At 47.9% G+C, this 15080-nt stretch overlaps 2 protein-coding genes across 3 annotated transcripts; one reads left to right on the top strand and one right to left on the bottom strand.

The window, feature by feature from the left end:
- Positions 1-1386: 1386 nt before the first annotated feature.
- On the top strand, positions 1387-5675 carry LOC120707074 (PKS-NRPS hybrid synthetase CHGG_01239-like). The gene is made up of 8 exons (XM_039991852.1): positions 1387-1546; positions 1962-2171; positions 2291-2379; positions 2498-2560; positions 2884-3361; positions 3446-5037; positions 5121-5234; positions 5324-5675. Exons 4-8 carry the CDS (start codon positions 2511-2513, stop codon positions 5487-5489), a joined length of 2400 nt encoding a protein of 799 aa, XP_039847786.1. The 5' UTR covers positions 1387-1546; positions 1962-2171; positions 2291-2379; positions 2498-2510; the 3' UTR covers positions 5490-5675.
- A 5518-nt stretch (positions 5676-11193) lies between these two features.
- Positions 11194-14319, bottom strand: LOC120707073. 2 transcript variants are annotated; one of them, XM_039991850.1, is made up of 3 exons: positions 14194-14319; positions 11908-13029; positions 11194-11464 (listed from the first exon to the last, which is right to left on the bottom strand). In XM_039991850.1, exons 2-3 carry the CDS (start codon positions 13014-13016, stop codon positions 11419-11421), a joined length of 1155 nt encoding a protein of 384 aa, XP_039847784.1. In that variant the 5' UTR covers positions 13017-13029; positions 14194-14319; the 3' UTR covers positions 11194-11418. The 2 variants fall into 2 exon arrangements, with proteins under 2 accessions (XP_039847784.1, XP_039847785.1); XM_039991851.1 differs by having other exon boundaries at positions 11216-11464; positions 14189-14319.
- Between the last annotated feature and the right edge of the window lie 761 nt (positions 14320-15080).

The raw sequence follows: 15080 nt of genomic DNA, 5'->3' as shown, positions 1-15080 counted from the left end.
AAAATCATCAATTCACGCGTTTAATGTCCAGACCCTTAGAAGAGTTGAAAAAAAAGGTGGCAGTAGCTTGGTTTTGGTCAAGTATTATTGGTTAGCATCAAATCGTTTGAAAGAATAACTGAATTTAGGTTTACGATTTATGTTCTAGTGGCGCTTGTTCCATGTTGTGATTATTCTTTTCGTTGCCGCCTTACACTCTTGAGGTCCTTGCTTGTAGCCATCACCAGCTCTTCTACCTGATTAGTTTTTTTTAAAAATAAATCTTTGGCAGTCATTCAATCAGTGAGAAATTTTGGGAATTAATGTGTTATTTATCTTAGTTTTGAGAAAATCTTCATATACTCAGATTCCCTTCTTGTCCATGATTATTTGAAGTTTATTAATCCTGCCTTAGCATGTCAAAAATTCAAATTGCTTACCCACCATTGTTCATCGGACAGAGCTCAAAGTGGCGATTATCAGCAAGAAGTGCCAAGACAGAGTTCTTCTTCTTCTTCTTCTTTTCTTTTTTTTTTTTTTGATCGTGCGTGCCTAGGCACGTTTTTCATTAAGAGGATACATGACAGAGTTCTTGGATCTGCACAAAAGTTGAAGGTACGTAATTTATCTTTCTCCTTATTAGCCATGGTCAATCTCTCTCTCTATGCATTTCTCAGTATATACACATTCATGTGTGCTGGTGTCTGGTTGATCGAGACGCTGTGATGGTGATGATGCCAGGGATCATGTCACTGGCATGCAACGGCGAGAACGGCAAGCTGGCGGTGGTTGGGGAGGTGAACATGGTGGTGGTCATGGTGGCCCTGCGCAAGGCGCAGCTTCTCGTGATGCTTCCGCGGGAGGAAGAAGAAGATGTGTTTTCCGGTTCCCGTACGTGAGACAGATAGGATAGGTAAAGGCGTTCACCCTCCTGTGTGGAGTTGGAAGAAGAATCACGAGTTTACTAGCTCAAATGGAGGCATGGTGAGGAGGGCAGAAGAACAGGAGGAAACTGCTTTTGCCTTGTGTTACATCAGCTTTCTTCTTCACAGGATTTGTCGGCCGGTAGCTTATTCAAATAAACTGTGGGTGCGCTGTGTCCTGAATAAGAGAGAAAGACGTTCAATCATAGTTCAAATAATATTTATTATATATAGTAAAATACAAGACAGTATCATCATCGTGTGGTGATGAATGTTACCACCATTGGTAGACTTGGTTCATGGCTTTGAAAAGGAGGAGATGCCTCAAACAGCGGGAATGAAATCATCGTGGACTGGGTGGGAGTTTTGAATGTTATTTAGACGGGCCACATTGACAACCCACGCGGCCCAATGCTCATCAACCGGAGGCCCGCAGCGAGACCAAAGGACCTCTCGGACGGCCCACCCTAGGCCACAAACGAGTTGCCGACGGCAAACTGCGGCCCCAGCGGCGGCGGCCGGCCGGCCGGTCGCAGCAGGGGGAGGAGGGGGGAGGAGCTATCCTGCGCCGCGCGGGGTACCGCCGACGAACGCCCGACACTGGCTCACTACTCGACAGTGGACACGCCGGCCGCTGCTTACAGGTAACCGACTAGCACTGCCTTTGGTTCGTTTCTGTTTGCTGATGGCCCTGCGAAATCCGAGCGATTCAACCAGCTCGAGTAGAGGTAACTGGTAAGGGGTGAGAGGGAAGCAACAAGCAAGTACTTACAGACGTAGCTGGAGAGGGATACAGGCCGATTCCATTTCATGCATCAGTAGCCAATGCGGAGGCCAATCCATCACTGGTTTTGTTGGGGGAGAACCGCTCGATTTCAGTGTCAGATGAAAAGTGCAGAGAAAATTGGATTTTTAGCACCCCAGACAACAGGCTTAGCAGAATTACTACTCTAAAGATGAGCTTCGCAAAATCACCATCCAAATCGTTGACAACTCGTTTCCTTTACAATTTTCTCCGTTTCATTCATTTTTAAATTCTTTTTCCATTTACAAGTACAGGAAAAGACCAAACTGCCCTTGATTATACGTACATGTACATGTACCTGGGATTGGATCGATCCTAAAAGCAGTTCACGAGGATCGCACGCCGCCGGCCAGGACGCCTCGCGCGATCGCCGCCGGATCACCTCGCGCGATCACCGCCGCGCGCCGCCGGCCAAGACGCTTCGCGCGATCGCCACCAAGCTGCTGCCCTCCATCAACTTCCAGGTCTGGACACCACACCCTCGTCTTTGGCCCCACCTCTTTTTCTCTCCCCGTGTCTCTCTACAATCTGCAGTTCTGGTGCTTTTGATCATGATTTTGGGGCTTGATCGTTGTTGTTCCAGGGACCACCTCGCGCGATCACCGCCGCGCGCCGCCGGCCAGGACGCCTCGCGCGATCGCCGCCAAGCTGCTGCCCTCCATCAACTTCCAGGTCTGGACACCACACCATCGTCTTTGCCCCCCCTCTTTTTCTCTCCCCGTGTCTCTCTGCAATCTGTAGTTCTGGTGCTTTTGATCATGATTTTGGGGCTTGATCGCTGTTGTTCCAGGGACCGCATTGAGATGACCCAGGACGGCAGCATGGAACCAGATCTGATGGATTTTTCTAGACGGTATTTATCATCATATTTTTCATTAGCCTGCAAATTTCATTGGTTATGTATATGAGTTGTAGTCGAGGAGTAATTAAAATGTCAAATGTACCAGAATAGACAAAATAGGTTGCACATATTATCTCACTATTTTTGTGTGATATCATGGGTACATGAATTATTGAAATGGTGCACGTGCAGTAGCTTGCAATTGCATTATACTGTAGACCTTTGCATTAATTGTACAAAACATATTCCTCTAGTTGTGGTTCAAACTTGCAATTACCACTTATTATCAATTAATTATACTTGTGGTTACGGTTTCCATTGTGTTTATGGAGCAGTAATGACACTCCATTGTTGTCGGTTGAGGCTTCTTCACATGTCCCACAAGTGGATTGGGATACCTTACAGATAGTAGAGGCACATGATGACGAAGGTAGAATTGAATTGATTAGTGAGGATCAGCTGTATGAGATTTTGGGCTTGGGAGATGAGGATCAGAGAACAAAGATGATTGAACCTCCTAGAATAGTTGAGCAGAGGGGCGATACAGAAGGTGCTGCCATTCCTGTTAGTGATGCGATACCGGATGAGGTAGTGATTACATATGACAAGGATCATCCAAAAATGGACCTTGGGACTATGTACCCATCAATGAAAGAATTCAGGTTGGCTGTAAGACAGTTTGCCATCAATGAGGAGTTTGAGCTAGGCACACAGGCGTCAGATAAGCAGAGGTATAGAGTGTTCTGTAAATCTAGTGAAAATTGTCCTTGGAGGCTTGTTGGCAGACTGCAAGGTGACGAGAAAACTGTAAAGGTAAAATTTTATTAGTTAACCTGCAATAACTTCTAGTTTTTTACATGTATTTCCCTAATTATTCTATGTTGATTTATTTTGTAGGTGACACTTTTAGTTAATGAACACAATTGTATTTCAAGCAGCAGGGTCAAGACCATAACACCATCTCAGAATTGGGTAGCTAGCAAGGCTGTGAGTATCGTTAGGAATACACCCAACATGGGAGCTAAAGAATTGCAGAAAAAGTTGCAGGATGAATATTCTGTAACAATTTCATATGACACAGTCTGGAGGGGGAGAGAAAAAGCTCTTGCAGAAGTTTATGGTAAATGGGAAGAGAGTTTTGAGATGCTATACAGATGGAAGGCTGAGGTACTAAAGAGGTCACCTGGAAGTGTTGTGGAGATAGAAGTTTTGGAAATAGATGGGAATGTGTATTTTCATCGTTTTTTCTGTGCACTCAAACCTTGCATCGATGGTTATTTGGAAGGATGTAGGCCATATCTGGGTATAGATTCTACTGCATTGAATGGAAGATGGAATGGCCATTTAGCCTCGGCTACAGCAGTTGATGGTCACAATTGGATGTATCCACTAGCTTATGGGTTCATAGCTTCCGAGACAGAAGACAATTGGAGTTGGTTTATGAATCAACTTAAGAAGGCAATAGGAGATCCTCCACTTCTTGCAGTGTGCACAGATGCTTGCAAAGGTTTAGAGAATGCAGTGAAGAATATGTTTCCCAATGCTGAACAAAGGGAATGTTTTTTCCATCTTATGAAAAATTTTGTGAAAAGATTCCAAGGGTTTGGAGGGATGTATCCTGCAGCAAGAGCTTATAGAGAAGAGGTATTTATAGACCATATGGTAGCAATTATTAAAGAATCAGACAAGGTGCGGGTGTGGTTAAATAAGTACCATAATTTGAAATGGATGAGGTGTGCCTTTAATCCAGAAATCAAGTGTGACTACGTCACTAACAATGTAGCAGAGGTTTTCAATAACTGGATTCGAGACATTAAGGACTTACCTGTTGCTGAACTAGCTGACAAGGTTAGAGAAATGATCATGGGTTTGTGGAGGAGGAGGAGGAGAATTGGAGAAAGACTACCAGCTGGAAGGATATTACCAGGTATTATGGTTCAGCTGAAGGCAAATACTAGAGGCTTAGGGCACTTGAAAGTTGTGGAATCTGCTAATTATAGTGCAGAGGTTTGGGACAATAGCGGCAAATGTGAAAGGCACATCGTGAAGCTTAATCAGAAGACTTGTACTTGTCTTGAATGGCAGCACACTGGTAAGCCATGTCAACATGTTTTGGCATTTGTGACATCACAAAAGAGAATAGACCTTGAACAATTTGTGCATGAGTACTACTCGGTGGACAGATTCATGGCTGCTTATGGAGGAGAAATTGAGCCAATGACAGACAAATCCCAGTGGCCACAAGTCCATCTCCCATTTGTTGTGGGTGCACCACTTGCTAAGAGAAATGTGGGAAGACAAAGGAAACTGAGGATCAAAGGATGTCTTGAAGGTGGTCACAAGAAGAAAGGTGCCAATGATGGCAGCACTGCTCCCACTGATGATAAGGGGAAGAAAATGATTAGAGGCCCAATGACCTGTCTGAGATGTGGTGAAAAGGGTCATAGGCAAGCTAGTTACAAGTGTCCACTCAATGGAACCAAAAAAAGGTAAGTCTTACATTTTTTTCATTCAAAGCATTAACTATAACCTAGAAAATTGAAGGCAACAATCTTTTTTTGTTTAACTGCAGAAAGAGGAAGCCTAGGAAGAATAGTACAAAAGCTAAACCAGTTGAGCCTAGCACCCCACAAAGGCCAACTAGAGAACAAATACTACAAGATAGTCCAGGCATTGTCACTAGAAGGTAAGTACCAAAGAAAAATAGTTTTATGTCTAGCAATGTCGAAATGAGAAAGAAAAGTAATATCTAAATCTAACAACATGTATGTGCAGCCGTCTTGCTTTACTGATGGGAGAGGGCACTTCTTCCCAAACCACATCAAGTAGTCCACAAACGATGGCCACTGCAGCTCCAGCAAAGAAGTTTACTCCAAAGAAAAGGCCCACTGCAGCTCCAGCAAAGAAGATGGTTCCAAAGAGGAAGCTTCAAATTGGATAAAGATTCTCTGTAGTTATGTGACAAGTGAATAACTTCATTAAGGATGTGAACTCATTTGTTCTGTGAGATGTAAACTCATTTTAGTGAGGCTATACACTCATGTTGTGAACTCATTTAATTTCTTAGCTGTGAACTCAATATGGATCAGTTTGAAATGTCTCGATTTATTTCTAAGATTGTGCCTCAGTTTTAAATGTGAGCAGTGAGCTCCTTGATGCTCAATTTATGTATTGTGAGATGGCTGAAACCAGAAGCACGTATAAGCCAAGCACAAGCATCCATTGGCATGTGCAATGGAATTGAATTGTCCACACAAGCATCCATTGAAAATATAACATTGTACAAAATGGTACCATTTTCAGGAACTTTTACGGTTGCATTTTAACAATTATAAGCACCTGCACAAGAACTAGCTACACTCTATTGGCTTACAGAAGTGCAAAAACTCTCCCTGCACAAGCACAACAAGATCCAGAAGCACAAGAAAACTGTGCAGAAGCACTAGCAAGCAGTTGCATCTTCTTCACCGGCAAGAGCACGACTCCACCTCTATCCATCAGGCGGCAGTGCCCATCAGGGGGCAACGCCCAACAGGGGGACCATGCGAGCGGATGTCGACGGCGGCCAGAAAGAGGAAGTCGACGACAGCCTGGAAGTTGATGGAGGGTAGCAGCCTGGCGGCGATCGCGCAAGGCGTCCTGGCCGGCGGCGCGCGGTGGCGATCGCGCGAGGCTTCCTGGCCAGCGGCGCGCGGCGGCGATCGCGCGATCGCGCGAGGCGTCCTGGCCGGCGGCGCGCGATCCTCGTGAACTGCTTTTAGGATCGATCCAATCCCAGGTACATGTACATGTACGTATAATCAAGGGCAGTTTGGTCCTTTCCTGTGCTTGTAGATGGAAAAGGAATTTAAAAATGAATGAAATGGAGAAAATTGTAAGGGAAACGAGTTGTCAACGATTTGGATGGTAATTTTGGGAAGCCCATCTTTAGAGTAGTAATTTTGCGAAGCCTGTTGTTTGGGGTGCTAAAAAACCAATTTTCTCGAAAAGTGCAGCAGTGCACACATTGTACCACAGGCTTGCTTACCTAATACTGACACTAGTATTACCAAATGAGTACAATACAGTAGTTTTCCTGATACATAAACTCAGCATCACCGAACAATCGAATGAGTACAATACAGTGGTGTTCTTGATACATACAAGTGCAAATGCAATTCCACGGCACAGAACAAAGAGTGGGCCTACTTCAGCTCACTCTCTCGTACACACAAACAAACAGACACACAAACACATAGAAATAAAATCCAATTCCAGAGAGTACATATAAAATACGGTGCTAAAGGGAATAACACAAGCAGGATGAATCCAAAGGACATTACCAGGCTCTCCTTCAGCTGCATCTTTATTTTTAAGGATAAACGATTTCAGATGAAATACCGAAAAGTGCTTCTGGTTGATGGGGGAGCGCGTAACGAAGTAATCATGGTGCTGAGCTCGAGGCCGCCACGTCTTCTTGTGGTTGATGGCGTGGATTGTGCTTGAGAAGAGGTTCATTAGGATGCTTCCCAATCGCTGCTCTCACTGGGTCCAGGTTGCAATCACCATTGAGCTCCAGCTTATGCGACTTGGGAAGGTGCTCAACTCCAGAAAGATCCTCCATGTTGGCGGAAGACCACACAATCCTGTAGAGTTTAGGAAGTGTGCCCTCATCAAAGCTAACCTTGGTGATTTCACTGCCCTCGATGAGTAGGAAGTTGAGAGCTTGGAATTCTTCTTCTTTGAAGGCGAGCACACTTTCCGAGTATGATCTCTGCTTAAGCCTGAGGAAGCGCAGGCCACGAAGCTTGCCAAGGATATGGACGCCTTCTTGATTCAAGTAAGTTTCCGTCAGTGTAAACTTGGCAAGTTGATGGAGCTCTTGAATCATGTGAGGAAGCCCGCTGGTGATTCCACTGATGTTAAGGCTTTCGACGAACTGTTCATCAAGTGCCCACTGATGAGGAAGCCCGCAGAGACCTGAATTTCACCACTTGCTGCTGGTTGGTTGATCCGGATTGACAAGGAGCGGAGGCATCTATGCAACTTCTCAATCTGACGGAACAGATCACTTAGCTTGGCATTTTTACCATCAAGCGCTACTCCTAGTTTCCTCAGTTTCAGCAGCTGAGCGATTAGGCAAGCTCACCGTCGCTGTTGGAAACTAGGACATGGGACAGTATCTCCAAGTTTTTCATTCTCTCAACACATAGGGGCATGCTTATTACTGCAGAAACTGATTCTTCTTCAGGTCTGGCAGCACCATAGCTTGGAGTAACCTTGTCACCAGCAAGGAGATGCTTTAGGTGTGGAAGCACAATAGTCTTTTTCCCAAGTGCTCGTACCTTGGTTTGACGAATGTCAAGAGTCTCCAAGCACTGAAGCTCTTTAATTTGCTTGGGAAGTTCCGTGACATCAGTGTTCCTGAGGCTCAAATACTTGAGCAGCAGTATCTTGCAGATGGTCTTCAGATGGTGCTTCTTCAAGCCTCTGCAGCCTTCTAAGTCCACCAGCCATGTTATCTAGTCGTCCGACTAATCGCGATTAGTCGCGATTAGTCGGGCTTATCGGTCCATGGACCTCGATAAGGGGCACCGATTAGGTTGGAGTGACTAGTTTTCTAGTCGTCTGATTAGTCGTCGTCTAATCGCGATTAGTCACACCGATCAGCTTGAAAAACGATCAGACCACGAGCCGGTGGTGGGCTATTTTGCGTTGTGGGCTTGGGCCGGTGGTGGGCTGGAGAGGCGGCCCATTAGGTTTTAGGTATATAGAGTCAGACACAACAACTCCCAGCTCCAGACCACGACCGTCCGCGACGCTCCTCCAGACCACGAGCGCCATCCGCCGCCGCCCGCCAAATCCGCGCCAAAATCGCGCTACCCCGCCCAAAATTGTGCTGCCCCGTGGACCGCCGCCGCCTGCTGCACGTCCGCCGGCGCAGCTGCTGGCTTGCTGCTGCTACCGCGGCAAGACCCGGCGGCCGGCGACCCTCTTTCTTCCGCTTCCTAAGTTCCTGGCTCTGCCTCCGCCTCCGCCAGGCCTTGGGCGCCGGCGTTCTGCAAGGCTGCCACCACCAGCAGCACCTGAAGGTGACCTCCTCTTCCTCCGACGGTAAGTGGCATGTTTCTTCTCTGTGCTCTCCTCTCCCCTGCTTCACTATCTGCTCGTGCTTCTTCTCTGTGCTCTCCCCTCCCCTGCTTTACTGTCTGCTCATACTCGAGCTCCGCTTCCCCCCCTTGCTTGCTATTCTTCTAGCTTCTTTCTCTCCTCTGCTTAGTGTTATGTGTATGTGCAGATGTGGATCGACGCCACAGAGCTGTGGAAGTGTTCCCGCACATACACTTCCACCATCATTGTTGCCTTCATGCTTGTTTTTTATTAAGTAATATGTAGTACATATATCATATCGGTCCTGGGACACTAGGACGACTAGGCAGACGACTAAGACCGACTAGGCTCGACTAATCGACCTGATCGACGACTAATCGCGACTAGTCGTCTGATCGGTCCCAAGGCGACTAGGTCCGACTAGACGATTTGAAAACATGGTCCACCAGTTTCAGCAGCTGCCATTGGTAGGATGCAGACAAGGTTGGAAGCAGAGCCACAAAGTCATTCCCCTCAACATCAGCGTTACATTCTTGCAACCATATCCTGTTGTGAACGGAGAGGTGGCGAGCAAAATCTTGTGGCATGTTTGCACCCACAAAGTTGACATCTATAGCAATCTTGGCGATGAACTCTTGGACCTCACGATGCACTGTAAAGCTCTTGATGTTGCCTGCAGTGCTGATCTCCACAGGAGAAACAAACCCTCGAGCTACGAGCACCCCTAAGTAGCGCTGTGTTTCATCCATTGCGGTAGCTCGGTTCTTCCCTTTTCCCGCTGCATGCACCATGCTATCAGTTACAGTGCTAGTGGCTATGAGGCCTTCAACAATGCATCTTCTAGCCAGGCTTGTTGCCCTGATCACTTGGTCTTGAGGGAAGATAGTCAGGTACAACAAGCAGCTCCTGTACTTGCTGGGTAGGTCATCGTAACAGAACAGGAGTACTTGCTTAGCAGTGCTTTTCTTGAGATGTTTACACTGTGTAATGATGGCACTATAGTGGCTCATATGATTTGGTTTTCTGCTAGGATTAACATATAGATGATGCAAGAATATCTTCATTGCAAAAGCGTTGGGGAGGTCCCACAAAATATTCTCAGCATAAGCAAAATCTCAACTGGAGCTGGAGTTTACCGTCAGCTTCACGGTAAAAGCAGTATAAATATTTAAGGCATGTTTGGCAGGACTCCGGCTCCTTTAAAAACAGCTTCAGCTTCACTGGTGGAGCGGCTTTTTTGATGGAGTTGGAGCTGTTTTAGAAAACATTTGGCAAAACAACTCCTAATTATTTAATATACACAAAAAAATGTAAAATGGCCATACTACCCTTGTCTATCTATTTTTTTTCTCAATTCATCTTCACTCCTTATCCTTTCTTCCTCCCGACATCCAACAGGCCACAGCAAGTCCGCCCCCTCCTCCCGCTCGGCCCCGGTGCCACCGGCAACTCCGCGCCATCTCATCCAGCTCGGCCCCGGCACCAGCAGCTCTGCCCTCCTCCTCCGGCTGTGCCGCGGCGGCGCTGGCACCTCTGCCCCCTTCTCTCGCTCGGCCGTGGCGGCGCTGGCAACTCTGTCCCCCTCCTCCAGCTCGGCCGCGGCGGCGCCGGCACCTCCGCCCCCTCCTCCAGCTCGGCCGCGGTGGCGCCAGCACCTCCCCCCTCCTCCTGCTCGGCCATGGCGGCGCCGGCTGCTCCGTTGTGCTCATCTTGCTCGTGCCGCGGCGCCACCATCCTCCGCCCCCGCCGTGGCCCGCCGCCGCCCCGCCCTACGCTACCACGCCTCGGCTCCCGCCACCGCCCAGCCTCCTGCAGTTGGCGAGGCTGGCCGAGTAGCGTGCGAACAAGCCGCGAGGAGACGCAGTGTGCGCGGGAAGGGGAGGCGAGAAGGAAAAAGGGCCTCCTGCAGTTGGCCGAGGAGCGCGCGAGAACAGGCCTCCTGTAGTTGGCGCGGCAAAGGTGGGAGGCGAGATGGAGGAGCCGCCGGAGCCGCTTGGAGCTACCATTTCGTGGCTCCCCCCCCCCCCCTCCCGCTCCAATCACTGGTATTCCCGGGGCTTCAGCGCCGAGCTGGAGCCGGAGTCGGGTTGCAGCAACATTTGGCAGGGTGGAGCCAGAGCCGGAGCTGCTTGTTTTGGTTTTGCGTTGGAATTTTGGGTGTCTTTTATTTTGTGGTTTTGCCCTGTGCAGATCAGTGGTCGGCAGCGCTGCTTGTTTTTTGTTTCCTTTTTGTCTCTGCAGGGGCGGCGCTGGTTAGCAGCAGCTGCTGCTAGCGCGGCTGGCTCGGGGCGGTCGGGAGCATGGCAGCGCGAGGGACCCAGGCCGGCGCCAGCCACGCGAGCGCCCAGGCGACAGGCGGCTCCAAGGCGCAGCCAGCGGCCGAGTGCGTTGACCTGAACTTGGGGGCATGTTTGGGAAGGCTTATAGATTTTAGGCCTAATACTAGAGTATAATTTTTTTTCATGCATGTAGTACAAAATCTTTTGAAAAAGATGGACGTTATTTTACAAGGCAAATCTAACGAAACTAATTAATCGATGTGTTGGCTATAGTAATACTACAGTAACCGTTCACTAATCATAAATTAATATATCTCATTAGATTCGTCTTGCGATTCCTGCAGGTAGTTTTGTCATTAGCCTATTTCCTTGCCGGAAATTACAAGTAGTGTTTGATTACAAGTAGGACGGTGAGGAGTGCATTGATGATGTTCGGCGATTGCTACAGTGACTCTATCACGTCCGATCAGAAAATTGATGATGTTCGGCCTCGGCAGTTGATCACCCAGGCGGCGCGCGTGCCTCATCTCCGTCGTCTTGTATGAGCCTGCCCAGTATTAGCAATTGCAATTCTATTATGAGATATGATAATTGCAAATGAAATAGCTGCAAAGCCAATCCTGCAGAAAAAAACCACCCCATTGGGAGAGATTTCTGAATCGATATCGATCCATTATAGATCAAAGGAAACAGGAGGATGATGCCCACATGCTGCTCATAAATCATAATAACACTAAAAAAACTTGGCTACAGGGTACTGAACATCCGAACATCATCAATTTTCTGATGCATCAGAGAAGTAACAGAAGATATATATCTAGGATCGCCAGGCCATTTTGCAGTGGATGATCATATTATATTTCCTATTATCTTTGCAGTGGTTACCAACTTAGCATCGCCTGATTAATTAAGCACATGAAGGTTTTTCCTTTAACATGGCGATACGTAATGAAGTATGGAGGAAAGGGAAAAGAAAGGATTTTGCCTCACCTGCCCAGCAGCACGGTGGAGCATGCCACATACGGGTACGCCTCCGATCCACGGCTGGCGAAGAAGGATGCCTCCGTCTGAGGATAGCCTCCAAAACGTAACTCGTCGAGCTCGTTGAGGCGATAGGCCCTGTAGTCCTCGAACAGCACAACGCCGGCATTCACCGCGCAGAGTGAATATCCTGAGAGGAACTTGGTCTCCCATCCAAACTCCCAGGACCCGCCGCCATCCTCCCTGCGAAGCCACACCTGCAGCGTACGGCTCCGGAGACGTCGAGACATTGCGACGCAGGCGAGGCAGCAAGTGCCGTCCTCCATGTCCCCGACCACGTACGACGCCGCCGCCTCTGCTAAGCCTGGCACCGGTGGGAGGGCAACGTGGCTTACCTGCACCGACCCGCTAGGGGCCGTCTCGAGACAGAGCAGCTTGTTGCTGTGCTTCCAGTAGATACGCCCGGCAGCATGCATCGCCCGCAACGAATCGTCCGGACTCCAGTTGATGATGCCGTGCGGCGTCCACGGCTGGGGACGCCACTCGCCCATGCGGGAGTTGTACTCGTGGACGCGCACCCGCTCCTGCTCATCGCGCTCTAGGGAAACCACGCGGAATGCCGCGTCGGCGGCAGGGAGCAAGCAGTCGACCGAGGTCTCCCTGTCATGCTCACCGTTCGGCAAGGGTACGCACGTGCGGCGGCGCGACACCGGGTTGAACACGGCGAGCTCGTCGTCGCTGGCGAAGAGGAGGAGGCCCTGACAAATGTCTTTGAACGTCCACAGGTCATCTTCGAAGAAGCTGGATAGCAGGAAGTCGCCGCCGCGGACCACAGCGGCCAGGTCCATGTCAGGGAGGTTCCTTGCGCGCTGGAAGACGGGGACCTCAAAGTAGCCGTCGTCGGCGTAGAAGAAGCAGCCGAGAAGCGGGAGCGAGGCGTGGCGCGCGCCGAAGCCGGCGAGGAAATCGCAGGAGGTGGCCAGGCGGCGCCACCGCGGGCAGGTGAGGGCGGCGCGGGCAAGCGAGGCCAGGGACGGGAGGCGGAAGAGGATCTCGGTGAGCACGTCGTCGCTGAGCGACGTGATTGTGGTGCTCGATATTTTGCTGGTGTTCTGCATGATGTCAAAGTCTCTGCGCAACAAAGTAAAAATAATGAAAACGTTAGAACTGAATGAGAAATGAAAGATATACATGTAACATGCTAGAGATTTGGATCCCCTGCAAAGATTTAGCATATGTGTTGTGTAGATTGGAAGTCACTTGTCAAGTTGTTATATACACTGTTACAAACATGCAAATTCTGTGCTGGGTGAAGCATGAAACAAACGTGAAAAGTGTGGGGAAAATGCCCAATTATACACTGAAATACAATTCAGTGTACTGTTCACAGATCAACCATTGCCTACAGAAAATATGTCAATATCCTGGGTTGAACCCTCCAACTAACATAAAACTGGACTCTTTTACCATAGCCATGTTACTCATGGGCATACATCTTTTTTGGATCTACTTGAGCAATGAGGTCCTTCTGTTACAGGGTTCATAAAAACTCAGAGGATGATGCTGACGAAATTCCTCTGCTTAGTTTGGATTAAGAAACCAAAGCACTGAAGGCCAGGTACAGATGTACCAAATGAACCAAGTAAAAAGGAAAAGTAGGGACTACAGAGCGATCCTATGTGCATCTGAAACCAGAACAAAAATTAATGTTATGCAACACACAGAAGAAATAATTTGTTCGAATGACATAAGTGCACAACAAAGTGCCAAAATGAGTACAAAAATCAAATTTGTGCTTCTGAGTTTATGGAGGGCAGAGCCCTAGCATCAGGTCAGGTTTTTAAAGTAGACTACATCAACGATAATCCAAAGCAAGCATAATGCAGTCTGCTACAAGACCAGTTTTTTTTCTTCACTAATTAATAATGAAAAGGATTAGAGCCTTATTAAAAAAAAAACCACACAAAGATTGCAGATCAACCATGACATACCCAAAGATTGAAACTTCTATATACTGTACCCACATTTTCCCGTTCAATTATAGATCTGTTCATTCAGATCTATCGACACTAGGGTTTTCCCGTTCCGTACATGTTACAGTCACACCAAAATGCAATACAAACCAAATCTAAACAGCTCAGTTCAAGATCACATCACATCGACAAACACACAACACAATTTATCCGTTTGGATGGTTCAAAAACCGAAGCACTACGAAAGGGGTAGGGATGCGCAGATGAACAAGGAAGGAAGAATAAAAACATCGGGAAGAGGGAGTGAGACTGCAGGCCTTGCCTAGGAAGCAGGCGGCGATCGGTGACGTCGGTGCCGGCGCCTTCACCGGCGGCGGCGATCTCGCTTCCCCTTTCTCCTCTTCCCACTCTGCCGCTTCCCAGTTGCGCTCGGCGCTCGGCGCTCGCCTCTGCCCCCTGCCCTACTACGCTTTTTTATGCACCAAAATTGGGCCTTGTGGGACAGACAGGGCCTCAGAGATATCACGTATTGGAAGTTTGGGCCAAAATGATGAAGCTTACAACTGGCCTAACAATACCTTACAATTTCAGAATTTTGCCCCCATTTGTTTTGAGCGACTATACAACATTTTCAATCCAAGATAAAAAAAAATTGTGACTCGCACTTGAGTGTTGAAATTGGACTTCAATTATTGTTTTACTAGAAAAAAAATTTGGTCACGTCAATTCCAGTTCCACATTCTTCTGTTTGGTAACCATTACAACTATATTTTGATTCTTTTTTTTCCTCACAGTATAGTTCGTTTCTTGTAGACATTAGTCTCTCACACACATTTCCTTCCAAATCGGAATTCCAGAGTTCCAAAAAAAAAAATCTAAGAGCATCTTCAAGAGTACCTAATATACACTCCCAAAAAGTAGTTTGAAATAAATAAAAAACAGCTGCTCCAACAGTTCCTAAACCATTGCCCGATATTCCCGCACGCCCAAAACTGACGAAAAACCAAGCCATTTTTTCGCCGCTCGGTCGCACTCCCAATCGCTGAAGTTGAACCGATTCCTCTCAATTTCTTTTCCTCCCACGTGATTTCTTCTCCTTGGGTGCCATTTTCCATGTCTCACTCATCTGTTCTCCTCCTGCAGTGCGACGGCACAAGGTCCTCCACTGTTGATGTGCCCGCAGCTCTACTAATGTCGCAGAGGCTTGTC

This window comes from Panicum virgatum, chromosome 5K (assembly GCF_016808335.1).
Source record: "Panicum virgatum strain AP13 chromosome 5K, P.virgatum_v5, whole genome shotgun sequence".
NCBI lineage: Eukaryota > Viridiplantae > Streptophyta > Magnoliopsida > Poales > Poaceae > Panicum > Panicum virgatum.
This window is presented reverse-complemented; position numbering and strand designations above follow the sequence as displayed.

Coding starts and splice junctions, on each gene's coding strand:
- LOC120707074 (XM_039991852.1), top strand. CDS start 2,511: ATGACCCAGGACGGCAGCATGGAACCAGATCTGATGGATTTTTCTAGA. Junction 5,038..5,120: donor CTCAATGGAACCAAAAAAAG/GTAAGTCTTACA, acceptor GTTTAACTGCAG/AAAGAGGAAGCCTAGGAAGA. Junction 5,235..5,323: donor CCAGGCATTGTCACTAGAAG/GTAAGTACCAAA, acceptor ATGTATGTGCAG/CCGTCTTGCTTTACTGATGG.
- LOC120707073 (XM_039991850.1), bottom strand. CDS start 13,016: ATGCAGAACACCAGCAAAATATCGAGCACCACAATCACGTCGCTCAGC. Junction 11,465..11,907: donor TCCACCGTGCTGCTGGGCAG/GTGAGGCAAAAT, acceptor AATACTGGGCAG/GCTCATACAAGACGACGGAG.